Source organism: Plectropomus leopardus, chromosome 23 (genome assembly GCF_026936395.1).
Source record: "Plectropomus leopardus strain MGB_pleo_1.0 chromosome 23, ASM2693639v1, whole genome shotgun sequence".
Classification (NCBI taxonomy): Eukaryota; Metazoa; Chordata; class Actinopteri; order Perciformes; family Serranidae; genus Plectropomus; species Plectropomus leopardus.
The window spans coordinates 22,631,140-22,656,348 of record NC_142198.1 but is presented as its reverse complement, the minus strand read 5'-3'; the positions used below and the strand labels follow the sequence as shown (position 1 = coordinate 22,656,348).

Genomic DNA, 25,209 nt, shown 5'->3' with positions numbered 1-25,209 from the left:
TTGTGTTTTTTCTGCTTTAATTGTTTTTTCTCAACTCAACATCAGTTATCAGAGAGCAGCAATAAATACTGTCAGTGTTTCCCATTCAGCCACCAGATGGCCCAAATCCTCCCCTGTCTGCATTTACCTGACCCCCCCTTGCTGTGGCTCGTCCCCGGCTTCCTGTCCATGTTTGCAGCTGACTCTGCCCACCGGCTTGTCTCCTCATCTGCCTGGAAGCTTATTCCCTGAGTCTGCCTGTCTGTGTTTGAGTCCAGTTGAAATGTGACTCATAAGGACCAAACCTCTGTGGTCAGTGTGAGGCTGAAGATGAGTTTCACTCTGTGATGTTTTTTTTTTTCCATGCTGAAGAAGATGAGCTGTTTCATTTGACCCTTTATATGCTGCACCACATGGAGCAGGTGAGAACTCTCGCTGGAAAAAGGGACTTTACATGCATAATAGTAGGAAAACTGGGACCCTCATAAAGCACTCAATTTACAGCCAGCGGGTCAAATATGTCCCTGTATAGAGTCCCTCAACTATTTTCTAATTCACTATAAAAATAAAGCAATTCACACTGGGATTTGTTTTTGTGATTTAAGTCTCCATAAGGTGTCAGAGACATAAAACAGCATCAAAATAGAGCTTGTTGTTAAAAAAAAGTGCCAGTGGAGGATCCCCCACACTCTCGACAGAGGACACAGATAAGACACTAATGTCCTAAAATACTAGAAACGTCCTAGAAACATCATTAAATCATAGAAATGTCCCCAAATCCGGAAAATATCCTACAGTCTTAGAAATGTCCCAAAAGCTTAGAAGTGTCCCAAAAGCCTAGTCCTAAATTCCGAGAGTACTAAAATTTGAGAAATTTCCTAAAATCCTGGAAATGTCTTAAACTCTGAGAAATGGTCTAAGATCCTAAAAATGTCCTAAGTTCGGAGAAATATCCTAAAATCCTTGAAACTTACTAAATCTGAGAAACATCCTAAAATCCTGGAAACATGTATGGTCATCAAGGGCAGCAGAAAATAAAAAGGTTCAGAAAAAACATTTTTCTTAGTATTAAACAAAAATAATGTAATTTTTGTATGTAATGTAAATATATATGTGGAATATATGGAGGTGATCTCTTTGTTCTGAAAACACAGTGCTCATGGGCACACGGTTTTGTTTTTGGTTTTATTTGGGTTGCTGTCACAATCGTCACTTCTGCTGAAGGCAGGATGTGGTTTATCTGTTGGTTATAATGACAGAACAAAGACACAGGATGGAGATCGCCTCGCTCTGCATCATTATTTGTAAGAAATGAAACTTTATTCAATATTTTCAGTAGATAAACTTTGGTTTGATCTCTTGTTTTTCTTTATTCATTTAATTTAATCACTCGTGGTTGTGTGTCTGTAATTGATTGCTGGATTAGATTTAACTTTATTGTCAAAGTTCAGGTTCTAACGTCACAAAATGCAGTTATGGATCTAATTAGAAGTGTAAAAAGCAGTTAAATGTGGAGTAATGTACAGAAAAACAACAAGGGGAAGATACTGAGTATCAGATGCAGTATGAACAAAAAGATTTTCGGCACAGCTTTAAGTATTTGCACTGGAAATAACTAACAACTAACCCGGTTTGGTAAATCTGACCCTACGAGATCAAAAGCTGTAAATTTTCTGGCTTTAGTTGATTTAAACGTTTCTACATTTCCTGGTGTTAGAGCTCTTCATTTCTGTGTGAAGTAGCAAACTTTGACTTCAAAGTTTCACTCTCACTTCACTTGGCACTTTGCTGCTCTGAAAGTGTTGAACTAACAGTTCAAAAACCTGCCCGTCTCTGAAAACAATAATAAGATGTAAGTTGAAAAAAAAGGGGGGTGCAGATAGAAGGAGAAGAGCCACAGACATAGAAAACAGTGTCATCTGCATAAACACATACATGACAATTTGGGGTAACAGGGGTGATGATATATATATATATATATATATATATATATATATATGGTAAATAAAAGGGGACCGAGGATTGACCCTTGTGGCACACCTATACTAATGTCGGGGACTTGATTTGGAGCTGTTGGAGGCTACTGAGACTAAGATAGTCACAAAATTATTATTTAAAATTATTTATTTATTTTATCATTTCTAGGATTTTAGAATTTAGGGATGCTTCAAGGATTTTAGGACCTCTTACAGGAATTTAGGACATTTCTAGGATGTCCTCATTTTTCAGACTTTTCTGGGATTTCAGGACTTTTCGAGGATTTATCATCTTTGTAGGACTTTAGGACTTTTTTTGTTGTATTTTACATTATTTATTTTTCAGGACATTTCTAAGATTTAGGATGTTTGTCAGTTTTTCGGACGTTTGTCAGGTTGTAGAACGTGTCTCAGATTTTTAGGCTGTCTCTAGGACTTTGGGACATTTCCTGGATTTTAGACACTTCTGTGATTTTTAGATGAACAAAATATGGATATGATTGACTTTTATTGTTGATTTATCTTTTCAAAACGGTGAAATAAGACCAAACATATGAGGGCTGATGTTTTTTTTTTTTTAAATCAGACACAAAATCATTAAACGTCAAACTTCTGTTTTTATAATCGTGTCTTTTTTTCCACCAGCCGCCACACTGAGCATCTATCCCGACAAATCTCAGTTCTTTCGGTATGACCAAATCTCTCTGAGCTGCGGGGGACCAGGAAACTCCAGCGGCTGGTCGCTGAGGAAGAACGCCTCCTCTGAAGCGCCTAAGCCGTGCGATGACGGCTGCACGCTTGACGACATCTACCCATCGGACAGCGGAGTGTACTGGTGCCAGTCTGAGCAGGGCTACTGCAGCGACCCCATCAACATCACAGTGGCCAGTATGTTCATACAGTTAGTCAGTTCACACAAAATTACTTCAAAAAGACACAAAGTCACCACACAACTACAAGACAGACAAAAGCGACTGCAAGGGGAGACAAACTGGACAGAATTGATCTCCAAGACATACAAGTCCATACAAAAAAGACACAAAACAACCACAAAGAGACACAAAATGACAAAAAGACACAAAACTGCCACGATAAGACACAAAATTGTGTCAAGAGACACAAAATGACCTTGAAAAGATGAAAAATGACCACAAGGAGAGGTAAACTACCAAATAAAAGATACAAAACAGCCTCAGTGAGACACACAATGACCTCAAAAAAATGAAAAATTACCACGAGAGAGAAATTACCCAAAAAAACACACAAAATTGCCTCAATGAGACACAAAATGACCAAAAAAGACAAAAAAATACCTTAATCAGATATAAAATTATCTAAAAGAGATGCAAAAAACTCAGAAAAGACATTTAATGACCAAAAAGGACAAAGTTGCCTCAGAAAATACAAAAAAAAACTATCTCAGAGAGACATGAAACAATGACAACCTTTCTTTCAGCGGATGTGGTGATCCTGGAGAGTCCTGCACTTCCTGTGACGGAGGGAGACGAAGTGACGCTCAGCTGCTCCTACAGGGAGAGACATGGAAAGAGTGCCACGTCAGATTTCAGTGCTATGTTCTACAAAAACGATGTTTTCATCGGCACGGAGCCCAAAGGGAAGATGATCCTCCGGCAGGTGTCCAAGTCTGACCAAGGATTCTACAAATGTGAACACCCGAAGAAAAAAGAGTCCGTGAAGAGCTGGCTGAGTGTGAAAGGTGACGTGATGTTCAAATATCCTGCGACCAGACGGCAGTTCAAGTGTTTAGTATTAACCCCGTGAAACCTGGACTGACAACAGCAAATAGGCTCGATTTATTTTATTAAAAAAAGCAATCAGGAACTTTGCATAAAATGTCCTGAAAATTGCAGTAAGTTATTAATAGGTGACAAGAACATTGCTTTAAAATAAGAAACAATAATAATATTAATTATTATTATTATTATTATTATTAAAAAATAAATTTTTTAAAAAAAAGAAAAAAGGGGGTGTTATAATAAAATTATCAATAAGAAGTTCAGAAATAATATTATAATCATTCAAATTAAATATTTAAGATTTAGTTACTGTTTTTTGATTTAGAAATCAAAAAACAGTATGTTTATTATTATAATTTTAATTTTGTATTTATCTCCTGTTTTTGTGTTTTCTCTTTTGCTATGCTTATTGGTGGGTGTGTGTATGTGGGTTTTTTTGTCATATAATTTTTCATATGTAATTATTGTAATTAATGTAATTTTAACCCACCTTTTTTATTTTTTTACCCTGGACATTTTTCTCTACCTCTTTTTAATTTTTTTTTTTTTTTTTTTTTTTGCAATTCATGAAATATTTCTTTTAGTTTTGCACCTAAATGATGAGTGATTATTCTCCCTTGATTCTGGATAATATCCATAACGGATTCTCTTCATACGGTTTGATTTTTATTGATTTATCATCTCTGGATGACATGCTGTGAACCTGTTTTCATCTAATATAGATGTGCTTCGCCCTTCTGTCCTGTTGGTGTGCTCTGTGAATATTCATATATAATATGAAATATGATTATGATTATGTGTTATGTTCTTCCTCGCAGCTCGGCTCCCGGACACTCCTCCTCCTCCTCCTCCTCCTCTCCTGACTCTGTACCGGCTGCTGTGCGCCGTCCTGCTGTTCGTCCTCTACACCGTCATCCTCATGCTGTGTATTTACAAGTACCGAAGGATGGTTCGAGGTAAGAACACCTCTGAAAATATACAAAACTAACAGAATATGCAGTATATATTGCTCCAGTCATATTTTCTGCTGGATTCCCTCAAAAGGGGTCAGAGGTCAAAACAAAGTCGCCTGAATGCTGTTTTAACACTCAGTTATTTAGTCTTATAGACGATTTCGACTGTTTTGTGTTTGAGCAGTAAGTCATGTTGCAGGTGGTTTAGCTCTGGCACTTTCGGTTGTTTCTGAGGTGGACAAAGTGTCAGAGTCTCAAAACAATCGATGTGGCTCACGAAACTGTCTGCACACTTGGAGTAATAATAATAATAATAATAAAAATAACAATAATAATAATAATAATACAGCTAACATGTTTGAAAATTTTTGGTGATTTGGCAATTTGTTTTTTCTTTTAAACTTTTTTGGCATTTTTCTTGCCAATTTTTGGTGATTTTTTAAATTTTTTAAAATTTTTCTTTCTTCTCAGTTTTTGGCAATTATTAATTCATATTGAGGCCTGTTTTTCTGTTAATTTTTTCTGTGATTTTTTTAAATAAAGAAAATATGCCTTCCTAACCGACACCCCTGCAAAAAAAAATGATAACTATATATTTAATGTGAAATTTTATTACATAAAAAAAACCTTTTTTAGGACTTTAAGGATGTTTTTTAAAGTTTTTATTTATTTACTTATTTATGGCTCATTTCTGGTCATTTTCTTGTAACTTTTTTTCTAATTTATCACTAACTCTCAGGCCATGTCTTGTTAAGCTGCCTCTTGCCTTCTTTTGGTGTTTTTGAAAGAAATCAAGCCGATTTTCTCCAGTTTGAAAGGGCTGACCTCCATATATTCTCTCAGATAATTATGTTTGCATTGTGGCCTTCCTGTGAGAACAGACCGTCTCTGAAAAGTCAGAAAAATGTTTTCAGCTTTTTGTGACGATGCCTTCAGGTTCAGCTTTCTTCACATCTGGAGACTCACGGCGAGGCGTGTGCACGACAAATATTTCAAAAAAACAACCAGATCTAATCACTGGTGCATTTATGCATCAAAACCATGCTGAAATGTTTCTGGTCTGAGTGTGTTTGAGTGTTTTGTCTTCATTGTTGATGCTGCTGCTTCACATCCTGTTTCTCTTAAATCTAAAAACAGCCTCTGAGGACACGTTTGACTCTGTGGTTTTCGGGGAGACATTCAAAGGTTGGAGACGCATTTCTTTTCAGTGGGCAGGATGCTGGCTGTGATGATATCAGCGGTGGAAAGATGGTGTGGAAAAAAAAGATGTGCACGCTCCTTTTTAACCCTTTCTGTGCTCTGGTTTTACCTGCAGCTCGAGCTGACTCTAAAAGGAGAGCGTCTCATCGTCACGTACGGGAATAAAGAAGACGGTTTACAGGCAGACAGAAATGACTGGCGAGAAGGCAATATTCTTAATTTTGTGTATAATGGCTTTTCTTTACCATCTTTTAGGTGCTATAACATGATGCCAAATTGTTTTATTTAACCCTTTGAAACATGAGCAAAGTGGCTTGATTTTTTTCAAAAACACGAGACGAAGGCAATGAGCAATTTATCAAAAAATGACCCAAAAATATGCAAGAAATTTCCAAAAGTTAAAAAAATAAATAAATGTATGAAGTAAATAAAATGAATAAATTATATTAAATAAAAAGAAGGTAGTTACCTGAAAAAATGCTTGAAATTAAAGAAAAATATAAACTTATAATACTTATAACTATAGTTATCTAGACATTTCCCCAGTATTTAGTTCTCTTTCTTTCTCTCTCTCATTTTTAAAGCTAATTTCCGGGTCATTTTCTTATCACTTTTTGCCAATTTCATACAATTTGCAGGACATTTCTTGCCAAGTAGCTCATTGCCTTTATTCCCATATTTTTGAAGAGAAAGGGATCAAACCAATTTGCTCATGTTTGAATGCAGCACAAGAAAACTGATTTAAATACAGGTTTCAAAGGGTTAATAAGCCATCTGCATGCTCTGAACCAACTTATAAGCTCAATGCAAAATATGTTATAGTATTGCATTGTCTATTCACATGCACTTTCAAAACAAAGTATTTGCTTTAACTTAAAGTAGTTTGTGTCCGGGCTGCTTTAAATGTTGATGTCTGAATTTGAGAAGAGAAGTTGAGGTCATTTTGATTCAGCTTGTCTGCTCGTATTCAGTCAACTTAAAAATTTAATTTAATTTTAATTTTCAAAGTTAAAAACAAATTCATTCACTATTTATTTTCTGCACTGTGTAACAGGGCTGTGTGAAAATATCTATTTTTGTCTGCTCTTATCGCAGATTTTAGCAGTGCAGATTTTTAAAAAAAAAAATCTTTATATATATATATATATATTTTTTTTTATGTGAAACTGCTTTATTGGGTGTGATCAAAAATTGATATTTTATGTGAATGAATAGATATTAAATAAAGTCTTCCCACTGATCAAACATTGACCTTTCCCACCATGTTTATGGTTTTTTTTTAACTGTAAATTGTTGATACTGTTTCCTTACTTTCTGCAATTTCTGCTGCTCTGAAACGCGAATGTCACAACTTGGCAACTCAGGTATCATCGAAATTTCCCAATTTCCTTCTTGTAATTACGACTTTTAGGGCAGGTTATGCGCTTGTAACTCATAAATACAATATTCCTGAGGAGCACGTGAAGGCAGCATTAACAACACCATGTCTCATAAACAGAAAAAAAGTATATACAGTTTCATGCAAAAATTTTTAGACATCTTACCTGTGGGAAATGTGTGTATGCTCAAACTAGTAATATGCACTATATATATATATATATATATATATATATATATATATATATATACACACACATTTCGCAAGTTTCAGCACTTTGATCAGGTTTGACATGATCACGTGACATTTCGAAACCCGTCTCGAAAGGTCTCAAACTCCGTGACGACGTCGCAAGTGACGAAACGGTTCACTCTTCGGTGCCGAAAGGCTCATCTCCTGGCACAGGTGTGCAGTGGAGGTGTCCGCAGGTGACACGTCTTGTCTTGCACGCTTCATGTTGAATCACTGAAACATTTTATCAGCTGACAGCGCTAAACGAAGCTCGCAGATTCGGCTGGTTCTCAGGGTCTCTGCGTCCCTCACAGTCCTTTATGTATCGATTGAAAAAACTTTTTCAAATCCTCATCCAAAGTTATAAATTAACGTCGCTGAACAGTGTCGTAATAACTTGTAGGTAATCCCCACATTCTCGAATAATTCGGTTTCGTTTTCCTCAAAGGCGCCACCCCCTCCACTAAATGCTTGAAACAAAAACTAAACTGCACAACTGTTGCACTTCTTCTTCAAGGTGAGTTTGTCCTTCTCGAAGTAAAGACTTTAACCGTCACAGCGACAAAACATGAAATATTTTCGTTTCGGATGTCAGTTGGTTGTGAGGGGTACTGATCTGATTTGCTCCTGCTGTGTGTTTTCCTTGTTGTAGATGGGTGCAATATTCAACTTACTTGAGCAGCACAGACTGACGTCTTTCTACGCCAGATTTCTTGAGCTGGGTATTAAGGATGAAAGAGATTTCTTTGATGTAACAGATGAAGACTTGATCAGCCTTGGTGAGGTTACTGGGTGTAATTTAAAAAAAAGAAAGCAGTTATAAGTTTATTTTTTTTAATCCTGTTTTGGATGTCACCAAACATGATTTTTTTATGTTAAATAATGTCATTTAAAGGCCTGTGTTGCCCAAAGACATGAATTGTTGTTTTTTTATAAATGTGAATGACATTAACTTTGGTCTTGAAGCTTTCATTTTAAGAGCACCATGTAGCTTTCAGTATGAAAAAAGGAACAACAATAATAGTTTTTAATTATAAACATGCAAAATAAGACTGGGTATAGTGAAAAATGTTTTTCAGGAGACAGGGACCTTCCAGCTAGCTGTATAACATTACTCCAAAAACCATTACAGCCTCTTCCTCATATGTTGGCAACATTTATTTATTTTTTTCCAGTGGTAGAAATTCTCATTATTTTACACTACAGGGGATTTTTCAAGTAGCGGTTGGTTGAAACAGAAAGCAAAAGTTTACCATAATAAAATGTTCAGTTGTTTTAATTTTTCCATACAGGATTAAGTCAGGTGGAAAAGAATCGTTTTTCCATCATGAAAGACAAAATTCGCAGACTCAGAGCTCCAGCAGCAGCAGCAGCAGCAGCAGCAGCAGCAGCGATGCCTGTGACGAAGTCAGTGGAGTCATTCTGTCTGCAGTACACATACCCCAAATGTCCAGGACCAAAATATATCAAAGGCAAGAAATTCATACTATTTATGGCATTTTTAAAACCATTTTTGCTTTCACACTGTAACGTTTACAGAACGTATGAGGTGCAGAGAAAAAAAGGCTGATACTGTTGTGATTTGGAAAGTATCTGACTCATGTTGGCATTGACTTCTGAGAAAGGGAGCGCTCAGCCTTAAAAACTACACATTACAGCAAGGATTCAGGATGGTTGTGGCTAATAAGTTAGAAGATAACACAAGGAAGTGCACGCACTGAGGACATTGTGAGGACAGGTACAAAATGACAGGACAAGCTGAAAAAAACAGAAGTACAACTGCTGCAAGAGAACAAGAGAATGTGAAATTGGGCAAAGGCTGCATCACATTAAAAAGTCTTACAATCAGAGAGTTGCCTTAAACTCCCCTGCCAAATATCATCACCATCTGGCCTTTAGACATGTCAGTACGTGCCAAAAAAATAGATTTGTCATTGTGGTCTCTCTTGTGTTTCTGGCCTGCCTGCACAGGGCTCTGTCCCGAGCACCGTAGGGCCCTTTGACCTGACAAAGCTGAATGAGTTTCACTTAAAAAACAAAGTAAAAACAAAAAAAAACAGAGTTTGTTGTCGTTAAATGTGCAGAAGGTTTTAGTCGACACACATATCTTCAGTCGTGAGTATTGCATCTGGAGTTCACCAAAGTCTGGAGTGGCAGATTCAGAAACACAGCCAGCCCTCAGTTTGGATAACTGGCAGGAAAATAATGTGATCTTTGTAAAACTGTAAATGTAGTGTGAATTGTCATAATACCCACATACCTGTATTTTTACTGGGTCATTTTGAATTTGCAGATATGGATCCTGCACAAAACACAGTTGAAGACCTGATGTTGAGGATCTGTCACCTTGAAGGTTTTAATTCATCCCAAAGTGTCTGTCTGTACACAGCGGATGGTATGCCTCTGACGGACGATCCCTTCTTCAACACATGTAAGCTCACTCAGTGCTGGAGTACGTGTGTGTGTGTGTGTGTGTGTGTGTTTTTGAAAAGTAGTTTTACATTTGAAATCCCATTTAGATGTAACATTTAGATTTAGATTTTCTATTTGCATTTAACATTTACATTTTGAGTTAACATTTACATTTAACATTTACCAGTAGATTGGACATTTAGATTTAACATTTAGATATAATATTTATATATAGATTCAACCTTTAGATTTTAAATGTACACTTTGATTCAACATTTAGATTTAGATTTAACATTTACATTTAGAGTTAACATTTAGATTTAGATTTAGATTTAACGTTTTCATTCAATGTTTACCATTAGATGTAGATCTTACATTTAACATGTACATTTAATATTTAGATATAACATTGAAAATTGAGATGCATAAGCATACTGCAAACAACTACCTTTAACAATACATTTGAGTAGAGTCAGCTAAATATTCAAAATACATGAGCTACACAGTTGTAATCTAATTTTACAGTCCACGCCGCATAGAAATTCACTGTGACTTCTACACAACCTTTTTATCCGCTGTGCAACACTTTATGAAGTTGTCAAGGTCATCTTGATTTTGCTCACCCGCAGGGTCTTTAAGAGACAGACATATTCAAAATGGAGATTTAATCTATGCCATATTAACACCAAAGGAGAACCTGAGAGCAGCTCCTCAAATGACGATGCCAAGGGTTACTGCAACCTACGGGACTGATACAGTGCGATGCCACGTCATGCTGAAGGTGAGTTTATGTACAGTGGGAGCAGCACGCTGCTGTGCAACATTTTTCTCCTGAACTTGGCAAAACAGGACCCGGTTCATATAAAAACACTGTAGGTTTATGGCTGTAAGTTGTGAACTGTTTCTTTTATCTAAACTGGTCGTGGAAAAGTTGTCCTAAGTCCATTTCTCCAGCAAAGGTTAGTTCTCTTATACTTTAAAAAAGGTTAGTCTGTTATACTATTTAGGAGAGTTTTTGTCTTCTGGACATGGAATTATTCATTTTTGGAGTATGTTATTGTGTGTGTCTGTGTAAACGTAGCCATTGTTTTGAAACATGTTGTGTATCATTTATTGCATCAACTTCATTTTCTCTGGCCTTTTGTGAATATTTGAACCAGGGAGACTTTGAGGTGAAGGTGGACTTGGCTGTGGACACAATTGCTGATCTGAAGAACAAGCTTGCCAATGAAAGTGGAATCCCAGGCAATGTTCTTCATTACAAGTACGTCAGAGCTATTGCACTGCATGGAGAGTGTGGCTTTTGATCCTGATCGTTGGTACTAATTCTGGTGTGCTTATTTTCAGCGGTGAACACGGCACTGGCAACACATTGGAAAGCTGTGGAATCTCAGATGAGTCAACAGTGCACTTCTCACTGTCCTCGTTTCCTGTGGAGGTTCAAGACCACAGAGAATTCTTTATTGATGACGTTTGTCCGTCAGTGCAACAAACAACCAAAGGAATCAGTGTCTTCTTGTCTTCTCTTTATATCATTGTAAGCAGAGTTTTATACATTATTAGAAGTGCAATGCATCTGTTTTCTTGTCTGCAGTCACATGTATTTGTCTCAGTCGTTCAGGGAAAGCCAGTTTTTTCATTGCTTACGTTGTCTTTGCCTTGAAGGTATACTAAGTGTTTTTCAGTGTGAATATAGAGGTCAGTTTTAAGATATTAGTCAAAAACTGGAAGCATTGAAAAACTAACTTATTGCAAAGTATGAAAAAAAAACTGTGAATGAGACCTGACTGGTTGCTGCAAATGTGAGAATGCAAGAACGGGACTACAAACTGTCTGCGGAAAATAACCATGTGCACAAAGTAACTCGAACCTGTTTTAAGCTGATGTTTTGTACTCTAGAAAGAGAGGGGCATGGGAGTTCCATGCTCGGATTTGTTTGGATACATAAGAAAACTGACTGGATGTAGCCCACTGATCCAAAGTTTGTATCAGCTCATCTGGAAGAATGAGATCATATCCAGGAATCAGAAGGTAAACTGTGTAAGATGGTGTAACAGCACCGTTAGCAGCTTTTGCATTGACCCTTTTGTAGTGAGTCTTTTGAGGTGATATGCAATTAGTATAGTCACATTTTAAACATAATTTTCAAACTAAAGCGTTATTTATTTTCTTTCAACATTTGTCTTGAAAAATGTTATTTTTCTCTTCAAGTAAAGTGTTTTTCTTTTCCTGTAGATTGCAGTAGTTGAAGGTTTGTACATGCTCTTTAGAGAGCTTCTGCCACAGCTGGGAACAAATCATGGACACAAGATCATTGAGGACACCGAAGTCTTTGAGTATTCAACATACTGCTGGGCATATCTCATTTCAGAAGCAAAGGTATTTCCACATTTGTTTGGAGGCAGAATCTAAACACAGGTGATGAGGTATCCAAGGTGTTTATTTTACCAATTAATTTGCAACTAAAATAATTAAAAGAGAGCCTTCAGTGTACAGTTTACATGAAGCTTTTAATGTTGAAAAGCATCCTCATCTTATTACACAATTTTCTTGTTGCAATTTTCTGCCTTCAACAGCATAAAAAACTTTTGGTGCAGTGATAGAGTTGAGTGTCACTGCCTGATGCCCGTTGTAATACAGCCTTTTATTTTTTCACAGAAACACACTTCAGCACACGAGAACTATGCACCAGTTTCTCTGGTGTCTGAAGAAGGCAGCCGTTTCTGTGATCCAGTCACTGTACCGGGATTACCAAGTGTCTATGACAGAGCACATGTTCTTCAAAAAATCAAAAGTAAGTATAGCTGCTGTGCAGCACTTGGTCGGGGCCAAGCATTTTTAGATATGGATACTTATTTTGACTCTCTCTTTTCCTTTGTTAAGATGGTGAGAAGATACCAAACTGCACTGAGGTTTTGAAAGAATCATCACTCAGAAGAGCCACCGATGTTGAGAAGATTTTGCTCAGTGTCCATCCGTCAACTAAAACGTATCATCTCTGGATTTTTGATGACAGTGCAACGAGTCAGAAGTACGTATTATCAAATTTCATGTTCACAAGCTGTAATACAATTAGCACCAAGACACACATTTGTGTACAATCATAGCTGCTCACATCAAGTATGTTAACTTTGATGATAAGAAGGTATTTAGGGTGAACAGTACAGTACTTTACAAATGCACGATAACATTGTTTTTCACTTACTGAAATTGCAGCTTCCACATCAACACTGACAAGACATTTGGAGATATGGCAGAAGTACTGAAAGCTTTCCCTCAGCTATGTGTGACTCCACCACTGCTTTTGAGGGGTCTCGGCAATGATATGATACACCTTGTTTACCTGAGTGAAGGCACTGAACATTTTATTTACACCTAATTTTAAAAATCTATGATATTATAAGTATATGTCACAAAAACAGCCATGCACATATACATGTATGTGTAATGTTTTAGGTCCTGCTGTTCTCTAACAAGTACTTTTGTCTTTGGCAGACAACCTCGGTATCTTCTTGTCAAAAGATAAGGCATACCCGGCAATAATCAAGATGTATGATTGTCTGGCCGGGAAAAGCAAAAATATGGATGTAGACCAATTAGCAGCTGCGTGAGTTGTTTTTATTATTATTATTATTATTATTATTATTATTGTTGTTATTATTATTGTTATTATTATTATTGTTATTATTATTGTTATTATTATTATTATTATCATCATTATTTATTCTATTTTATTTATTTATTGCATTCTTAACCCTATTACAAATAAAATCAAGATGCATATTTTTATGCAACAGCAGAGGCAGGAGGCATTATATTTTGGGTTGTTTCTATGTACATCCCATTTTTGTGAACAAGAGATCTCAGGGTTGCCTTGGGGGAATTTCTTAAAATTTAGCACAAACGTACACTTGGAGTCAATGTTGAACTGATTAGATTTAGGTGATCAGATATCACTGTCACCTTGTGTCCATCTAATTTAAATGGAAACAATATCTCAAGAACACCTTGACTGAGTTTCCTCAAATTTGGCACAAACGTACATTTGGAGTCTCCACTTGGAATTAATTATGAATTAGAATTTAGTCAAAGGTCAAGGTCGCTTGACATGTTTTTGTCCTCAATTCAATAAGTTATAAGCTATAATGACATTTCACACAATGTTAAGTAGGATGTAATGATTAAGTGATGGCATTTTATATCCAAAAAGGTCATGTTCACTGTGACATCATAATGTTCAGCAAAAACACTTTCAGTTTTATTCTCAGCATCATATCTCAGGAACAGAAGGGGAGACACTTGGTCAGACTCTAAATTGTTAACACTGATCTGTAAACTGAGCTGATGCTCTGCTGTGTCTGTTTTTATTATTGATTTGGAGGATGGTGATAATATAATTAATACATTACATGGGGTTATATGGTTTTATGTTGTTTTTTTATTTATTTATTTGTGTCTACATATTTTTGGCATCCCATTACTGTAAGCCCCACAAGCAAGTGGGTGTTTTTGCTGTTAGATGGTGACATGATAACTTGCCTGTGGCGTGTGGTGCAGCGCTGTCCATAGAGCTGAAACAGGATGTAGGTTCTGAAAGAAAAACATCATTTAGTCTGATTGTTCTTCATGGTTCTAAATAGAAAATTTGGCCCAAATGCCTAAATGCACTCACACCAGGCAATCCGTACCATGCCCAAGCACGTTTGATCCCCACAGTGTAGTTCATTTGACTAGTGTGACTGCTTTTGTACACGGGTACACTTCTTGGTCCTGGCATAGCTGGAGGAGGAAGGCTTAGGCACGGTACACTTGCTCATGCACGATCACAAGTACAGGTACATGATGTATAATGGATGCTATCGTTCCTCTCGGCAAACATTTTATAGATAACTTGGTCCGATGCTGAAATCAAGTGTTTACGGAAAATTTGAGCAGACTCATATATCCAGAGTCAGCTGGATAAAACCCACAAGAACTCAGAGGTCTTTGTGAAAATCCACGATTATCTTATCGACTGTGGATACGCTTCATGATAATGTGTGTCACCTGTGTCGTATTACGATGTAATGACATATGCACGAGAGGCAACCATGCTCAGGCCTGGTTGGATCTGGAGCAATGTGAGTGCAGGCTGTTGAGGGACTGGGGACTGGGGTCTGGGGTCTGGGGGCTGGGGCCAAACATGCGATGGCACGGTACGGGGCAACTGGGCCTAGTGTGAGCGTGCTCTAAGTTTCCCCCATAGCAGAAACCTGGCTGAATTTTGATGCGTACCGTGACAACCTCCCAGAAGCCACCGGAGCATCCCCCCGTCTGAGTTTGTTTTTGTTGTAGTGTAAATGTACATTCATAAAAAGTGGCTGAATGTCTTCTCTTCTCTATTTAAAATTGTCAACAAAGCTACAAAGTCAATTAGTTATAACAGTCTGACATTTACCCAACATGGTACATGAGGACATGTAACAGCAATGTGCGGTATAAATCATTTATTCAGATTATTGTAGTGAGAAAGCCCCAGCTAATGTCCTCTCATATGATAGTGTAGACAGTACATATTATCCTAACACTTTCAATGAGCGTTTTTGATGAAGTTATTGACTTTTCATGCAGAACTGGTGACCACAGGGATGACCTTTCATTCAACACAACCAGGACTCCGAAAGAGGCCATACTGGTAATATCGGTTCTCTACTGCATCAAATCTTTTAATGAGAAATCACACTGAATAACTCTGGCTTCATGTGCTACCTAGTGGGCTAAATGTTAAAAGCAAGAGTTATTTCTGAGATTTTTTTTTTATTTAATTAGACTTAATTCAACCATTGACTGTCAGATAATGTAGTTGCACACTGAATTCAGTGACTTTGACCACGGTTTAACACTCACTTAAGGTCACTGTGTGTTGACAATTAAGATCATTTTGCAGATTGTTTCATGCTGTAGGTGCAGAGAAGTTAAAAGCATTTTTCCCCATTAATTTCAGACTTTGAGCACAAGAAGATGCAAAAAGTCCTGCAAATGGAGATTATAATTCGCACATGTCATATTCAGAAGTGAATATAAGAAGGGCAGGAATTTTACCAAGAACTTTAAAACTTGTGACTAAAAATGTACCAGTGACCGAGGCAGCATGTACATAAAGCAGGCCAATTCACGTTTGAGTATGACACAATGGTTAGTAAGAGATCTACAGCATAGTATTTGGAATATTAAAACTAAAGCAGTATATTTATAAAGTAAACAATAAAGGGCCCAGAACCGACCTTTGTGGTACCCCCTTGAAGACCTCCGAGGTGGCACCTTATAATTGTCCATTAAGTACTCCCAAAACACCCAACTGCATGATCAAGAAAAGCAATATCTGTGAGACGCCGAATGAGAATATTGAGGTCAGCGTTATCAAAAGCCGTATAAATCTCTATGGAAAGAGAGAGACAGCACTGCTTGTTGTCTAGTGCTTTAGTTATGTAATTTGATACCTTCACGGCAGCAGTAACAGTGCTATGTTTTGCATGCAAGAACAGCTGTACAAATACACATCATCTGAATCATATTACTCACTCATATTTTTTGGGTTGGTTCTCCGTCCGTTGAGCTTTATTTTTGGTGAGAAAGTAAAGAAATGAAATAACATAATTTTCTGACTTTGATTTCATCAGGTGCTGATAGATACAAGCTCATCCATGGCAGAGAATTGCTACGGAAGTGTGGAAATACAGAAAATCCATGCTGTTAAACAGCTTTTTGACAACTTTGCAACACGGACCATGTCCTATGACTTTCATCATGTTATTGGCCTTGTTAAGTTTAGCTCTACGGTGAAAACTGTCCACACATTTACGGAAACACTTGAAAAGTTCAAGGTATATACAATACATTTTACACTACAATCATCAACACTATAATTTGAAGTTAATATGAGTACGCAATGTAAAGGCTTTAAAAAAGACACGAGCACTAGAAAATAAAAGATTGATTTATAGCACAAAGGAAGTGCATGTTGCTTGGCAAATAGTTCTGTGTTTCTGTGTGTCACATAGCACGAGCTCCTGAGCCATGACACAACAGACGTAAACCTAAATGGACATTTTCATGTTTGTATTGTGTTTTTTTGTTTGTCCAGGAACATGTGCACACCCTTAAGGCAAAAGGGCGCACTCTGCTGTATGATGCCCTGCAGCATGGAGTACTTGAGTTTGAAAAAGTAAAGAAGTTTCCAGACTGTAAACTTCGCATTCTCTGTCTGACAGATGGAAATGATGTCGGGTAATTTTTTTTTTCTTTATTCTACTTTCCTGGTTTACTGCTGCTCACGAGGTGGTAATGCAACTTTATATCCCAATCACCTCTTCTGTGGGTTTAAACTAATTTGAAGGACTATTTGAAGCTTAAAAGTGGGTTTTAAGGTTAAGCTTTGAATAAGCTTACAGGTGCCATCCAGGGTGTGGTCAGGAATTTAGACACAATCATTAGTTTGGGGCAAGGGGATGCAATATGTCAAGGAGGAAGCTTTGGTCTTTAAATTTCTAATAAATTGCCATCAGTGCCATGAAAAAATATGAAAAAGCTGCAAATATAATGTGTTTATTGAGTTTGTTATTTGTGCATAGCTCCAAGAATAGCCCAGAAGTTGTTGCTGCCAACCTGATAAAATCCAACATCATTGTAGACTCCGTTCTCCTCGGAAAAGTGGAGAACAATATTCTGCGAGGAATCAGCTATGCAACAGGTACAGTATGAAAACCTCAATTTACTTGAATAATCTAATCAGAGTTTTTTTTATTTGAAACAGATTCCATATCAATACATTTTCATGTGACCATGCTAAGGCATACGAAAGCAGAGAGTACTAAATTTCCCCCCGAGTAATTTATCAGTCTATGCAGTAGAGACACAAAAACTGGTTCTGTATGACCTAACAAAAAAGAGAAAGAGAAAACTATGGGATTCACTTCTACTTTAGAGGTAAAAAAAAAAAAAAAACTAAAAAATACCCTACAAATGCCAGAGTGCATTGCACTGCACTGGACCAATAAATGCTCCAGCTAGCAGATGCGTTAGCTTTAGCTTGTTCAAAAACAATATGGCAACCAGTTAGAAACAAGCAATTTTGTATTACCATTAAACAGTAAGTAAGAATGTTTCTGAAAACATTTAAGTTAAAAAATAAGCAGCTCAGTAATACAATCCTGGTGCTTATTTGATCAGTGTTTCTTAGTTTCACAGTTTTGTCTCAGTTTTTTTAGTCTGTTTTCACAATATAGGAAGACTGTCTGGTACCGACTTCCTATTCACAGTCATATTACCGCCAAATATAGCACTTGTATGTGTTTCTGAAATAATTTTATGCCAGAAATAAGCAATCTTGGTTTATATTTGATCAGCACTGTCTGAGTTTGGTCTGAGTTTGAAAGCAAGAGAGAGCTGGGCGTCTCTCTCTTGATCCGTCTTTACTTTGTGGTTGTGTTAGCGTTAGCCAGTCTTTGCTTTCATTGATATCATTAATGGATTTCAGTTGGGTGGGCCTTTTGCTACAGTAACTATGTTGTCTGATTGATTTTCATTTAACAAAAATACTAAGACTAAGCTGAACAGGTAACATGATGTGCTAACGTCACAAAGCTGAAGTTGGCTGTAATGTTAGCAGCTATCAGATAACTTAAAGTAGCGTTAACTAGCAGAGTTTGCTGTGAGGCGACGTTACACACAATGGTATTTACTTGTGGTGTTTGAGGGCGGGGCTTAGCGACAGGTCAATTGTTTCACAATGGGCATCAAAGGTAAATAATTCTTCTGTATTCATCTGTAAATTAATCCTTTTTTTCTATTAATTATTGTTTTTAGGGGGTTGCTGTTTCAAACCAGAGACAAGCAAAGCTGGCCTGAAGCTTTTTGAGATCGAGACTGTTCTCTCTTTGGAGATGAGGAAACCCAAGAAAAAAGCTAACGCGACTTCCATCACAAAAGTTAGAGAACCAGTTATTCTCTCTTCTGTTTGACGTGCTCTGATCAGACACCGTCAGCCATCAACTGCACATTATAATGATGTGCTGGTTCATTTCCACTTGGTGTTTTTCAGGCATCTTTAACAGCTACCTCTGCTGGGTATGATGAATCTCCAGAGCTTCTGTTGCCAGGTCAGATGAACAGCAAAGTGGCAGTAACAGAGAGGTAAGCTTTCTGTATTATATTACTTAAATTCCACAGGCACAGATTTGAGTTCAAGGTTAGAGGCTGTGTGTCATCATTAGGTAAAAGATCTCATGCTTTGTATTCAGCAGTTTCATTTTTTTAAGCTTTTCTGGGTGTAATTTAATAGAGGGTTGCCGAGTGATCAGGCAGTTTAGCATTATGCAAAACGTCAGTGTTACTGTCACATTAAGTGACGTGTCATTTTAATTCAATGTAACGTGTCAACATGTCAAGTACATAGGGCTGTGACACCATTACATGCTTACATCAATTTATGTTACATGAGAAATGTACTTAACCAAGGGCCTTAACCTAACCACAGCCATTTCTATTTACCACATGCTTGTGTGTGTCACATAGAGACACTAAAGCACTGTGCGTCACTATGAGATGCTGAGGGTCAAGACAAAGTTTTGGTATTTGACGACCTGGATGGGTTGATTTCATTATAGCAGCATTGCTGCAGCAAGGTGAAGTTATAAGGATTAGAGTCAAACCTTGAAAAACAAGTCTTCCCTATAATACAATACTACCCAATTAATGTGATACTAAATAATAATTTTCTAATTTCAAATGATCACCCGGTAACAATAAGCTAGTTATGGAAAAACAAAGCCGGAAACCGAGTAAATTAAATGCTGTTGACAGAGGCATACAAATAATATTAAGACACTAATCTTTCACACAAGTGTCCTGAAAAAAAAGATCAGAGACGCCAAAGTTGGGCAACTGATGGAAAAGGATAAACGTATCCTGGAGGAGCTGAGGAGCCTGCATTGTGACCCACATCCCTACTGTGGCATCTTCCCATCAGAGTCCGACTTCAGTAAGTGGCACTGATCAACAATCAAGTTGTGCGTGCAAAACATGTCATATGCTGTTTCTATCGACATTTTCAGTTTTCAGCCATTGTCAGGAATGAGGGTTGATCATGTGTTTTTTATCATTTATCGATCACTGGTGTACAACTTTTGGCCTCACTTTTTTTTTCTCCTTTAAAACATAAATCAATAAAATCATTCAAATCAATTTTATCAAGTGTAAGGTACTGTGTACAGGCTCAACTTTGTTACTTCTTAAATTTACAGCTTTCTGGAAGATCCTCATGGAAGGACCGCCTGACACGCCTTATGAGAAGGGAACCTTTGAGTTGTTCTGCCAGTTTGGTCCCAACTACCCAGTGAAGCCTCCAGTCGTTCGCTTCGTCACATCTGTATCCTCCCAAAAACAAGCAGCTTCACAGCAGTATTCCTGACAAGTTCATAAAAAATAATGAAACATTTGTGACTGAGGCTCATGGAGCGCTTCTGCAACCATGTTTCCAAAGCATTACTTCATAAAAAATTAAAGAATTGCCTTCATTTAAATCATTTTAAAATATGTAACTGTAAACAATATACAGACTTTGATTTGAGTGTCACTTTTTTTAACATGAACAAAGGTGTACCACTGTAACATCAACAGTGTGGGCCGCATCTGCCACAACATATTTGACCGCAACTACAATGCCCAAATCACCATGAGAGATATCCTCAATGCTGTGTACGGACTTCTCATCATCCCTGAGCCCGAAGATCCACTGGACAGGTCTGACTTTATCTCCCACATGCTCATATCACATACTCCACACACTTCTGTTTTTGTTTCATTATGTCGCTCCAGTGTGTGATTTTAAGAAGTATTTATTATAATGCATTTTCTGCAAGCTATTAAGCATTACTTATAAAAGAATTAATGCCCTCGCTTACAGGCACTGGACAAGAAATTCGACAGAAAGTTGATAATAATTAAGAACAGCACTATATTTTTAACAAAAACACAGGTAAAATCTCTTACAAATCTATTTTGTTTAGAATTGAATTATGAATTAGTCATCTGTATAATTATTCAGATGTATATATTTTAACTTAAACAGCCACAAATCTTTATTCTATTCCATGTTTACCTGTTTTTTTTTTAGACTGATCTGTTAATTATAAAAATTGGCATGGTTTTTAAATGAAACACAGCCAAAATTCTTTCATCTGTTTGGTTTCTGGTTGGACTGCAGTCTGCAGCACAACAATAAACAGAATTTAAACAGACACAAGAAAAGTATTTATATATGTAGCCTACAAAATCAAGGAATAATGACAAAATAAGCACAATCTTAGCAAGTCTACAGTATCAGCTGGCAGGACGCTCCACACCTGAAACACTCACGGACGCTCCTGGTGGGATATAAAGCAGCATGGAGGACGAAGAAAAACAATGCCGCAGATGTAATGTCATCGAAACGCAAGTTAGCTGTTAACTGTTTTTTAATTCTGCCATCGGTGGGTCGCACACATACCACGCAGTCAAAAGATCACACCTAGACTGATGGTGTTTGTTTGATGGCTTATTTTCACCAATAGCTGACCTAGCTCAGTTTATTTTATAGAAACAAAGGAACACAGATTTAAAGCTTTCTGCACTTTTGCATAGCCAGACTTTGAAAGCACTAATGTGGGAAAAAAATTTTGCAGATGAGTTGCATGTGCTTCTCTTCAGTACATGAGCATTTGAGTTAAAAATGTGTGTTTTTTGTGTAAAAGCATTCTGGCTGAGGAGTTCATGACCAGCCGCGAGACATATGAACAGGAGGCCAAAAAACATACAGAGGAAACTGCAGCACAATCACGGGATGACATGGAGAAGGTAAAGGAATACAGGTGTTTTTAAAAAAGCAGGAAGGCTTTTTCAACATAATTAGGTTTAGTTTTTTAAAGAAAACAAAAAAAACTCTCTAATAGTTAGTTTTTAAATAAAAAGCTTATCAAACTGGAATGGGTATTGGGTTAAAAAAAGAAAGGAAACGGTTTGGTTACAATAAAAAATAAAATGTGTTTCTATGCTGTATTACATTTTTGGTACACTTTTATATTAATATGGCGTGTTAATATTTACTCTCTTTACTTCGGAAAAAGAAATTGGTGGATCCTGAGAAACAGCTTGTACCCTCTCATCTAATCTGTCCACTCACCAACAAGATGTTTGTTGATCCAGTGAAAACAAAATACGGAACGGTGTACGAGCGAAAGGCCATCGAGAAATTCCTCAAAAAGTAAGTCTGTTTATTTTTGTATTCACTAATGTTGGGATTTCATTTGATCTTAATCTCATTTATACCAGGTGATTTTTTTTTAAGAAATTCAGTGTAACATGTTTGTGAGAAGCTGATATGCAAATTGCAGGTGAAGTCACAAACTTATTTTACCTGTTATCTTTTTCCTAAACTTAATCAAGTACTTTGCTGCCTCAACCGAACCAAACAGTGTCTTTGAATAGCAGTTACTGGATGTAACTCCAGTTCTAAGAGTTCGTCCACCTCTTGCTGTTACAGTCATATTAGTCGCTGTGGGAGTCATTAGCAAACAACCAATGCAGTCTTTGAGTTTGATGGCATGCTGTAAGAGGTTCATATTAGGGATATGTCACAATTGTTCTGTTTAGGTTATAATCTTGAAATATAACCTTGAAATCCTTGTAAAGAGAAGTCCTGCAAGGTTCAAGTCTGGCATGTTTTCTTGTATATTCTAGTCACTGATCATTCTTTTACAGGAACAAATATGATCCAAAAGGTGGCCCAGAAAAAACGCTCAGCAGAGGTGATCTCACACGAGCCAGTGAAATGAAGAAAATGGTGATGGACCAGCGTTCTAGACAATTTCAGTAGAAGTTGTAGATAAAATTTGGGGCTACAATGGTATTGTTTTATATCAGTTCCACAGACAGTGATTGTGCTGGCAAGATATGGAAAACTTGTGTTGTTTTATTGTCACATTTTCTAATCAGTTTCAAAATGACCTCAAAGATACACAAAGACTACAAAGAGACAAAATAACCATGAGAGGACATAAAATAGCCTCATAGAGTCTCAAATTAACCAAGAAAGCCATAAAATTACATCAAACACCATATTACCCCAAAGACTCACAACTTGACCCCAAAGAAACACAAAATGACCTCATAGAGATTCAAAGTGACTTCAAGGGCACACAAAACATTTACAAAGACACACAAAATGACAATAAAGAGAGACAAAAAGATTATGAGGAGTAATAAGTGACTACGAAGAGATGCAGAAAGCCCAAAAAGACACAAAATTACATCAGAGGGACAACAAATGACCCCTAGAAGACAAAACTTGACCTCAAAGAGACACAAAATAACTTAAAAGTCGCATAAAACAACTACAAAGATGCACAAAATTATCACAGAGATGCAATGAAACTACAGAGCCAAAAATCAATCAAAATGACATAAAATGACCATATTACTCAAAGTTAGAAAAGGGATGCAGTAATCTGCTGTAAATATCAAATTAATGAGCAGGACTTAGATGATGCTTCTGATGCTGCCAGAAAAAAAACAAACATCTGTAAACACAGCAATAAACAGGCCTTTATTAAACCCTTGGGGCCCACTTTAATAATAGACACACACACACACACACACACACACACACACACACACACACACACACACACACACTTGTATTGCTCTAAGCAAAAAATGCACTTTTCAAAATCACGCTTAAAAAAGAAATGCATTTATATTAGTTTGTACTTTTTCTGCTTTGATGGCTGTGGGATCAAAACTGAATGGGTTTCAATGGAGCATTTTTTCACCTTAACAGTCTGAATGTAACTATTTAGTATTTTGGACGAATGTAATCATGATAATGAGTTATGATGTTTCGTGTGGATACGTTTAGGAGCCCTGTGATAAATCAGATTCTCGCTGTTTTCAATTGGTTGATTTCTTTTGAATTTTCGTTGTTTTAACCTATTTTTTATGCTGTCTTCTGAATTTGACAATTGATTTTGGGTAAAAACTCTAAGCTGATAAGCAGCCACATTTGCATATTACTTTTACTCTTTTTGGATAGAACTGTTTTTTGTAAAATAAAAGCTGATGGGGAAAGTAGTTGTGTGTAGTTCTCTTATTTTATTAAAAACAGAGCAGTCTGCAGGCCTGGCTTTGTAACACTTTTTCTAACAACATTACAAATTAATAATATGAAACCAAAAAGGTAGCTTTAGCAAAAAAATTGCGCCAAATCACACAATCTAACCAATTACAGGGGCAGGAGGCAAGAACACTGAGACCAACAGGCTACCAAACTGGTCAAACTGGTTAGCCTCAAACGTGGATGTTTTGTAGCCACTACTGTGATCGTATCTGCTTTTTAGACTCCAAACATGGGTGTTCTCTTGTTGTCTTAGCACAGAGCAGATGTCATGCAGAACCTCTGGCTCTTTATCAGAAGTATATAAATATATATATATAATACATTTATTATTTTGAGGTAAACTGTCCCTTTGAACTGTCGACTTTTTGGTTGAACTGGTGACTCAAACTCAGAGATACGTCTTAATTTCAGAACAAAAATGCTCTGAGGTGCTCCTCAAAATGATTGATTTTACCAATCAGGCACATTCACTGTAAACATCTTGCATCGAGAGTCGTTGCTTTTATTGTTCTGTTGAGTCTATTCTCTCTCTATTACAACCATCCCTTAAAAACTGCATGTAGATGAACTACATTGCACAATATGTTGTACTTCCCCTTCTCTGAACTGGTTTGACCGGGTGTGCAGGTGTGTTTGCGTTCCAGGTTGTTGGTTATGGTCTGTAAGACACCTGCAGAAACAGCTTTCCTGTTGGTGCAGCCAGGCAAGAGGCACCTTAGAGGGGGCCCCATTAGGGAGATTCCCAACGTGTCATTGCAGTGGCTAAGGGGGTTTCAAGTTGTGTCGCTGATGTGGACCAAATGTCGTTGTCGTATTGTCATGATATGGACATCCTTTGGTGATGTGAGGGTCTAAGGGCAGAGGGATGTCGTACACTGTAAAGCCCTCTGAGGCAAACCGTGTTTTGTGATAATGGGCTTTATAAATAAGATTGACTTGACTTGGCCGATGTCAGTCGTCTCTTGCCTACCCTGTTGAGACGCCTCTGGGTGCAGTTTAGGTCAAATGAATTTATACCTCTATTAAGATATTCTCTATTTGAAAAGTTTTGTGCCAAGTACATAAATCTATCTTAAGCTCTAAAAAAGTGTCTCTTTTCAAATTTAGAATTAATTCTTTGAAACCTGAGCAAACT

At 37.1% G+C, this 25,209-nt stretch overlaps 2 protein-coding genes and 1 long non-coding RNA gene across 3 annotated transcripts; 2 read left to right on the top strand and 1 right to left on the bottom strand.

Annotated features, from left to right (window-relative positions):
• Nucleotides 1-193: 193 nt before the first annotated feature.
• LOC148185766 (Fc receptor-like protein 5) lies at nt 194-7,116 on the top strand. Its single transcript, XM_088073538.1, has 5 exons — nt 194-1,283; nt 2,601-2,843; nt 3,412-3,672; nt 4,531-4,668; nt 5,981-7,116. The coding sequence occupies exons 1-5, from the start codon at nt 1,232-1,234 to the stop codon at nt 6,028-6,030; spliced, it is 744 nt and encodes a 247-aa protein (XP_087929664.1). The 5' UTR covers nt 194-1,231; the 3' UTR covers nt 6,031-7,116.
• Nucleotides 2,601-7,730, bottom strand: LOC148185765 (uncharacterized). The gene is made up of 2 exons (XR_015775695.1): nt 7,410-7,730; nt 2,601-3,481 (listed from the first exon to the last, which is right to left on the bottom strand). It is a non-coding gene; the product is annotated as an uncharacterized LOC148185765 (long non-coding RNA).
• A 129-nt stretch (nt 7,731-7,859) lies between these two features.
• LOC121953239 (uncharacterized) lies at nt 7,860-24,028 on the top strand. The gene is made up of 25 exons (XM_042500214.2): nt 7,860-7,991; nt 8,127-8,253; nt 8,767-8,946; nt 9,768-9,905; nt 10,516-10,667; nt 11,047-11,150; nt 11,234-11,423; nt 11,786-11,917; nt 12,122-12,265; nt 12,545-12,680; nt 12,770-12,917; nt 13,103-13,239; nt 13,382-13,493; nt 15,497-15,560; nt 16,546-16,749; nt 17,010-17,152; nt 17,497-17,615; nt 18,731-18,852; nt 18,966-19,057; nt 19,768-19,904; nt 20,167-20,291; nt 20,520-20,665; nt 21,655-21,757; nt 22,027-22,163; nt 22,661-24,028. The coding sequence occupies exons 2-25, from the start codon at nt 8,127-8,129 to the stop codon at nt 22,773-22,775; spliced, it is 3,207 nt and encodes a 1,068-aa protein (XP_042356148.2). The 5' UTR covers nt 7,860-7,991; the 3' UTR covers nt 22,776-24,028.
• The last annotated feature ends 1,181 nt before the right edge of the window (nt 24,029-25,209 follow it).

Bases quoted from the DNA above. Each gene is read 5' to 3' on its own strand.
- LOC148185766 (XM_088073538.1), top strand. From the start codon at position 1,232: ATGACAGAACAAAGACACAGGATGGAGATCGCCTCGCTCTGCATCATT. The intron at 1,284-2,600 runs GTAAGAAATGAA...TTTTTCCACCAG, and splicing joins CTCGCTCTGCATCATTATTT to CCGCCACACTGAGCATCTAT. The intron at 4,669-5,980 runs GTAAGAACACCT...TTTTACCTGCAG, and splicing joins GTACCGAAGGATGGTTCGAG to CTCGAGCTGACTCTAAAAGG.
- LOC121953239 (XM_042500214.2), top strand. From the start codon at position 8,127: ATGGGTGCAATATTCAACTTACTTGAGCAGCACAGACTGACGTCTTTC. The intron at 10,668-11,046 runs GTGAGTTTATGT...TATTTGAACCAG, and splicing joins GATGCCACGTCATGCTGAAG to GGAGACTTTGAGGTGAAGGT. The intron at 13,494-15,496 runs GTGAGTTGTTTT...CTTTTCATGCAG, and splicing joins GTAGACCAATTAGCAGCTGC to AACTGGTGACCACAGGGATG.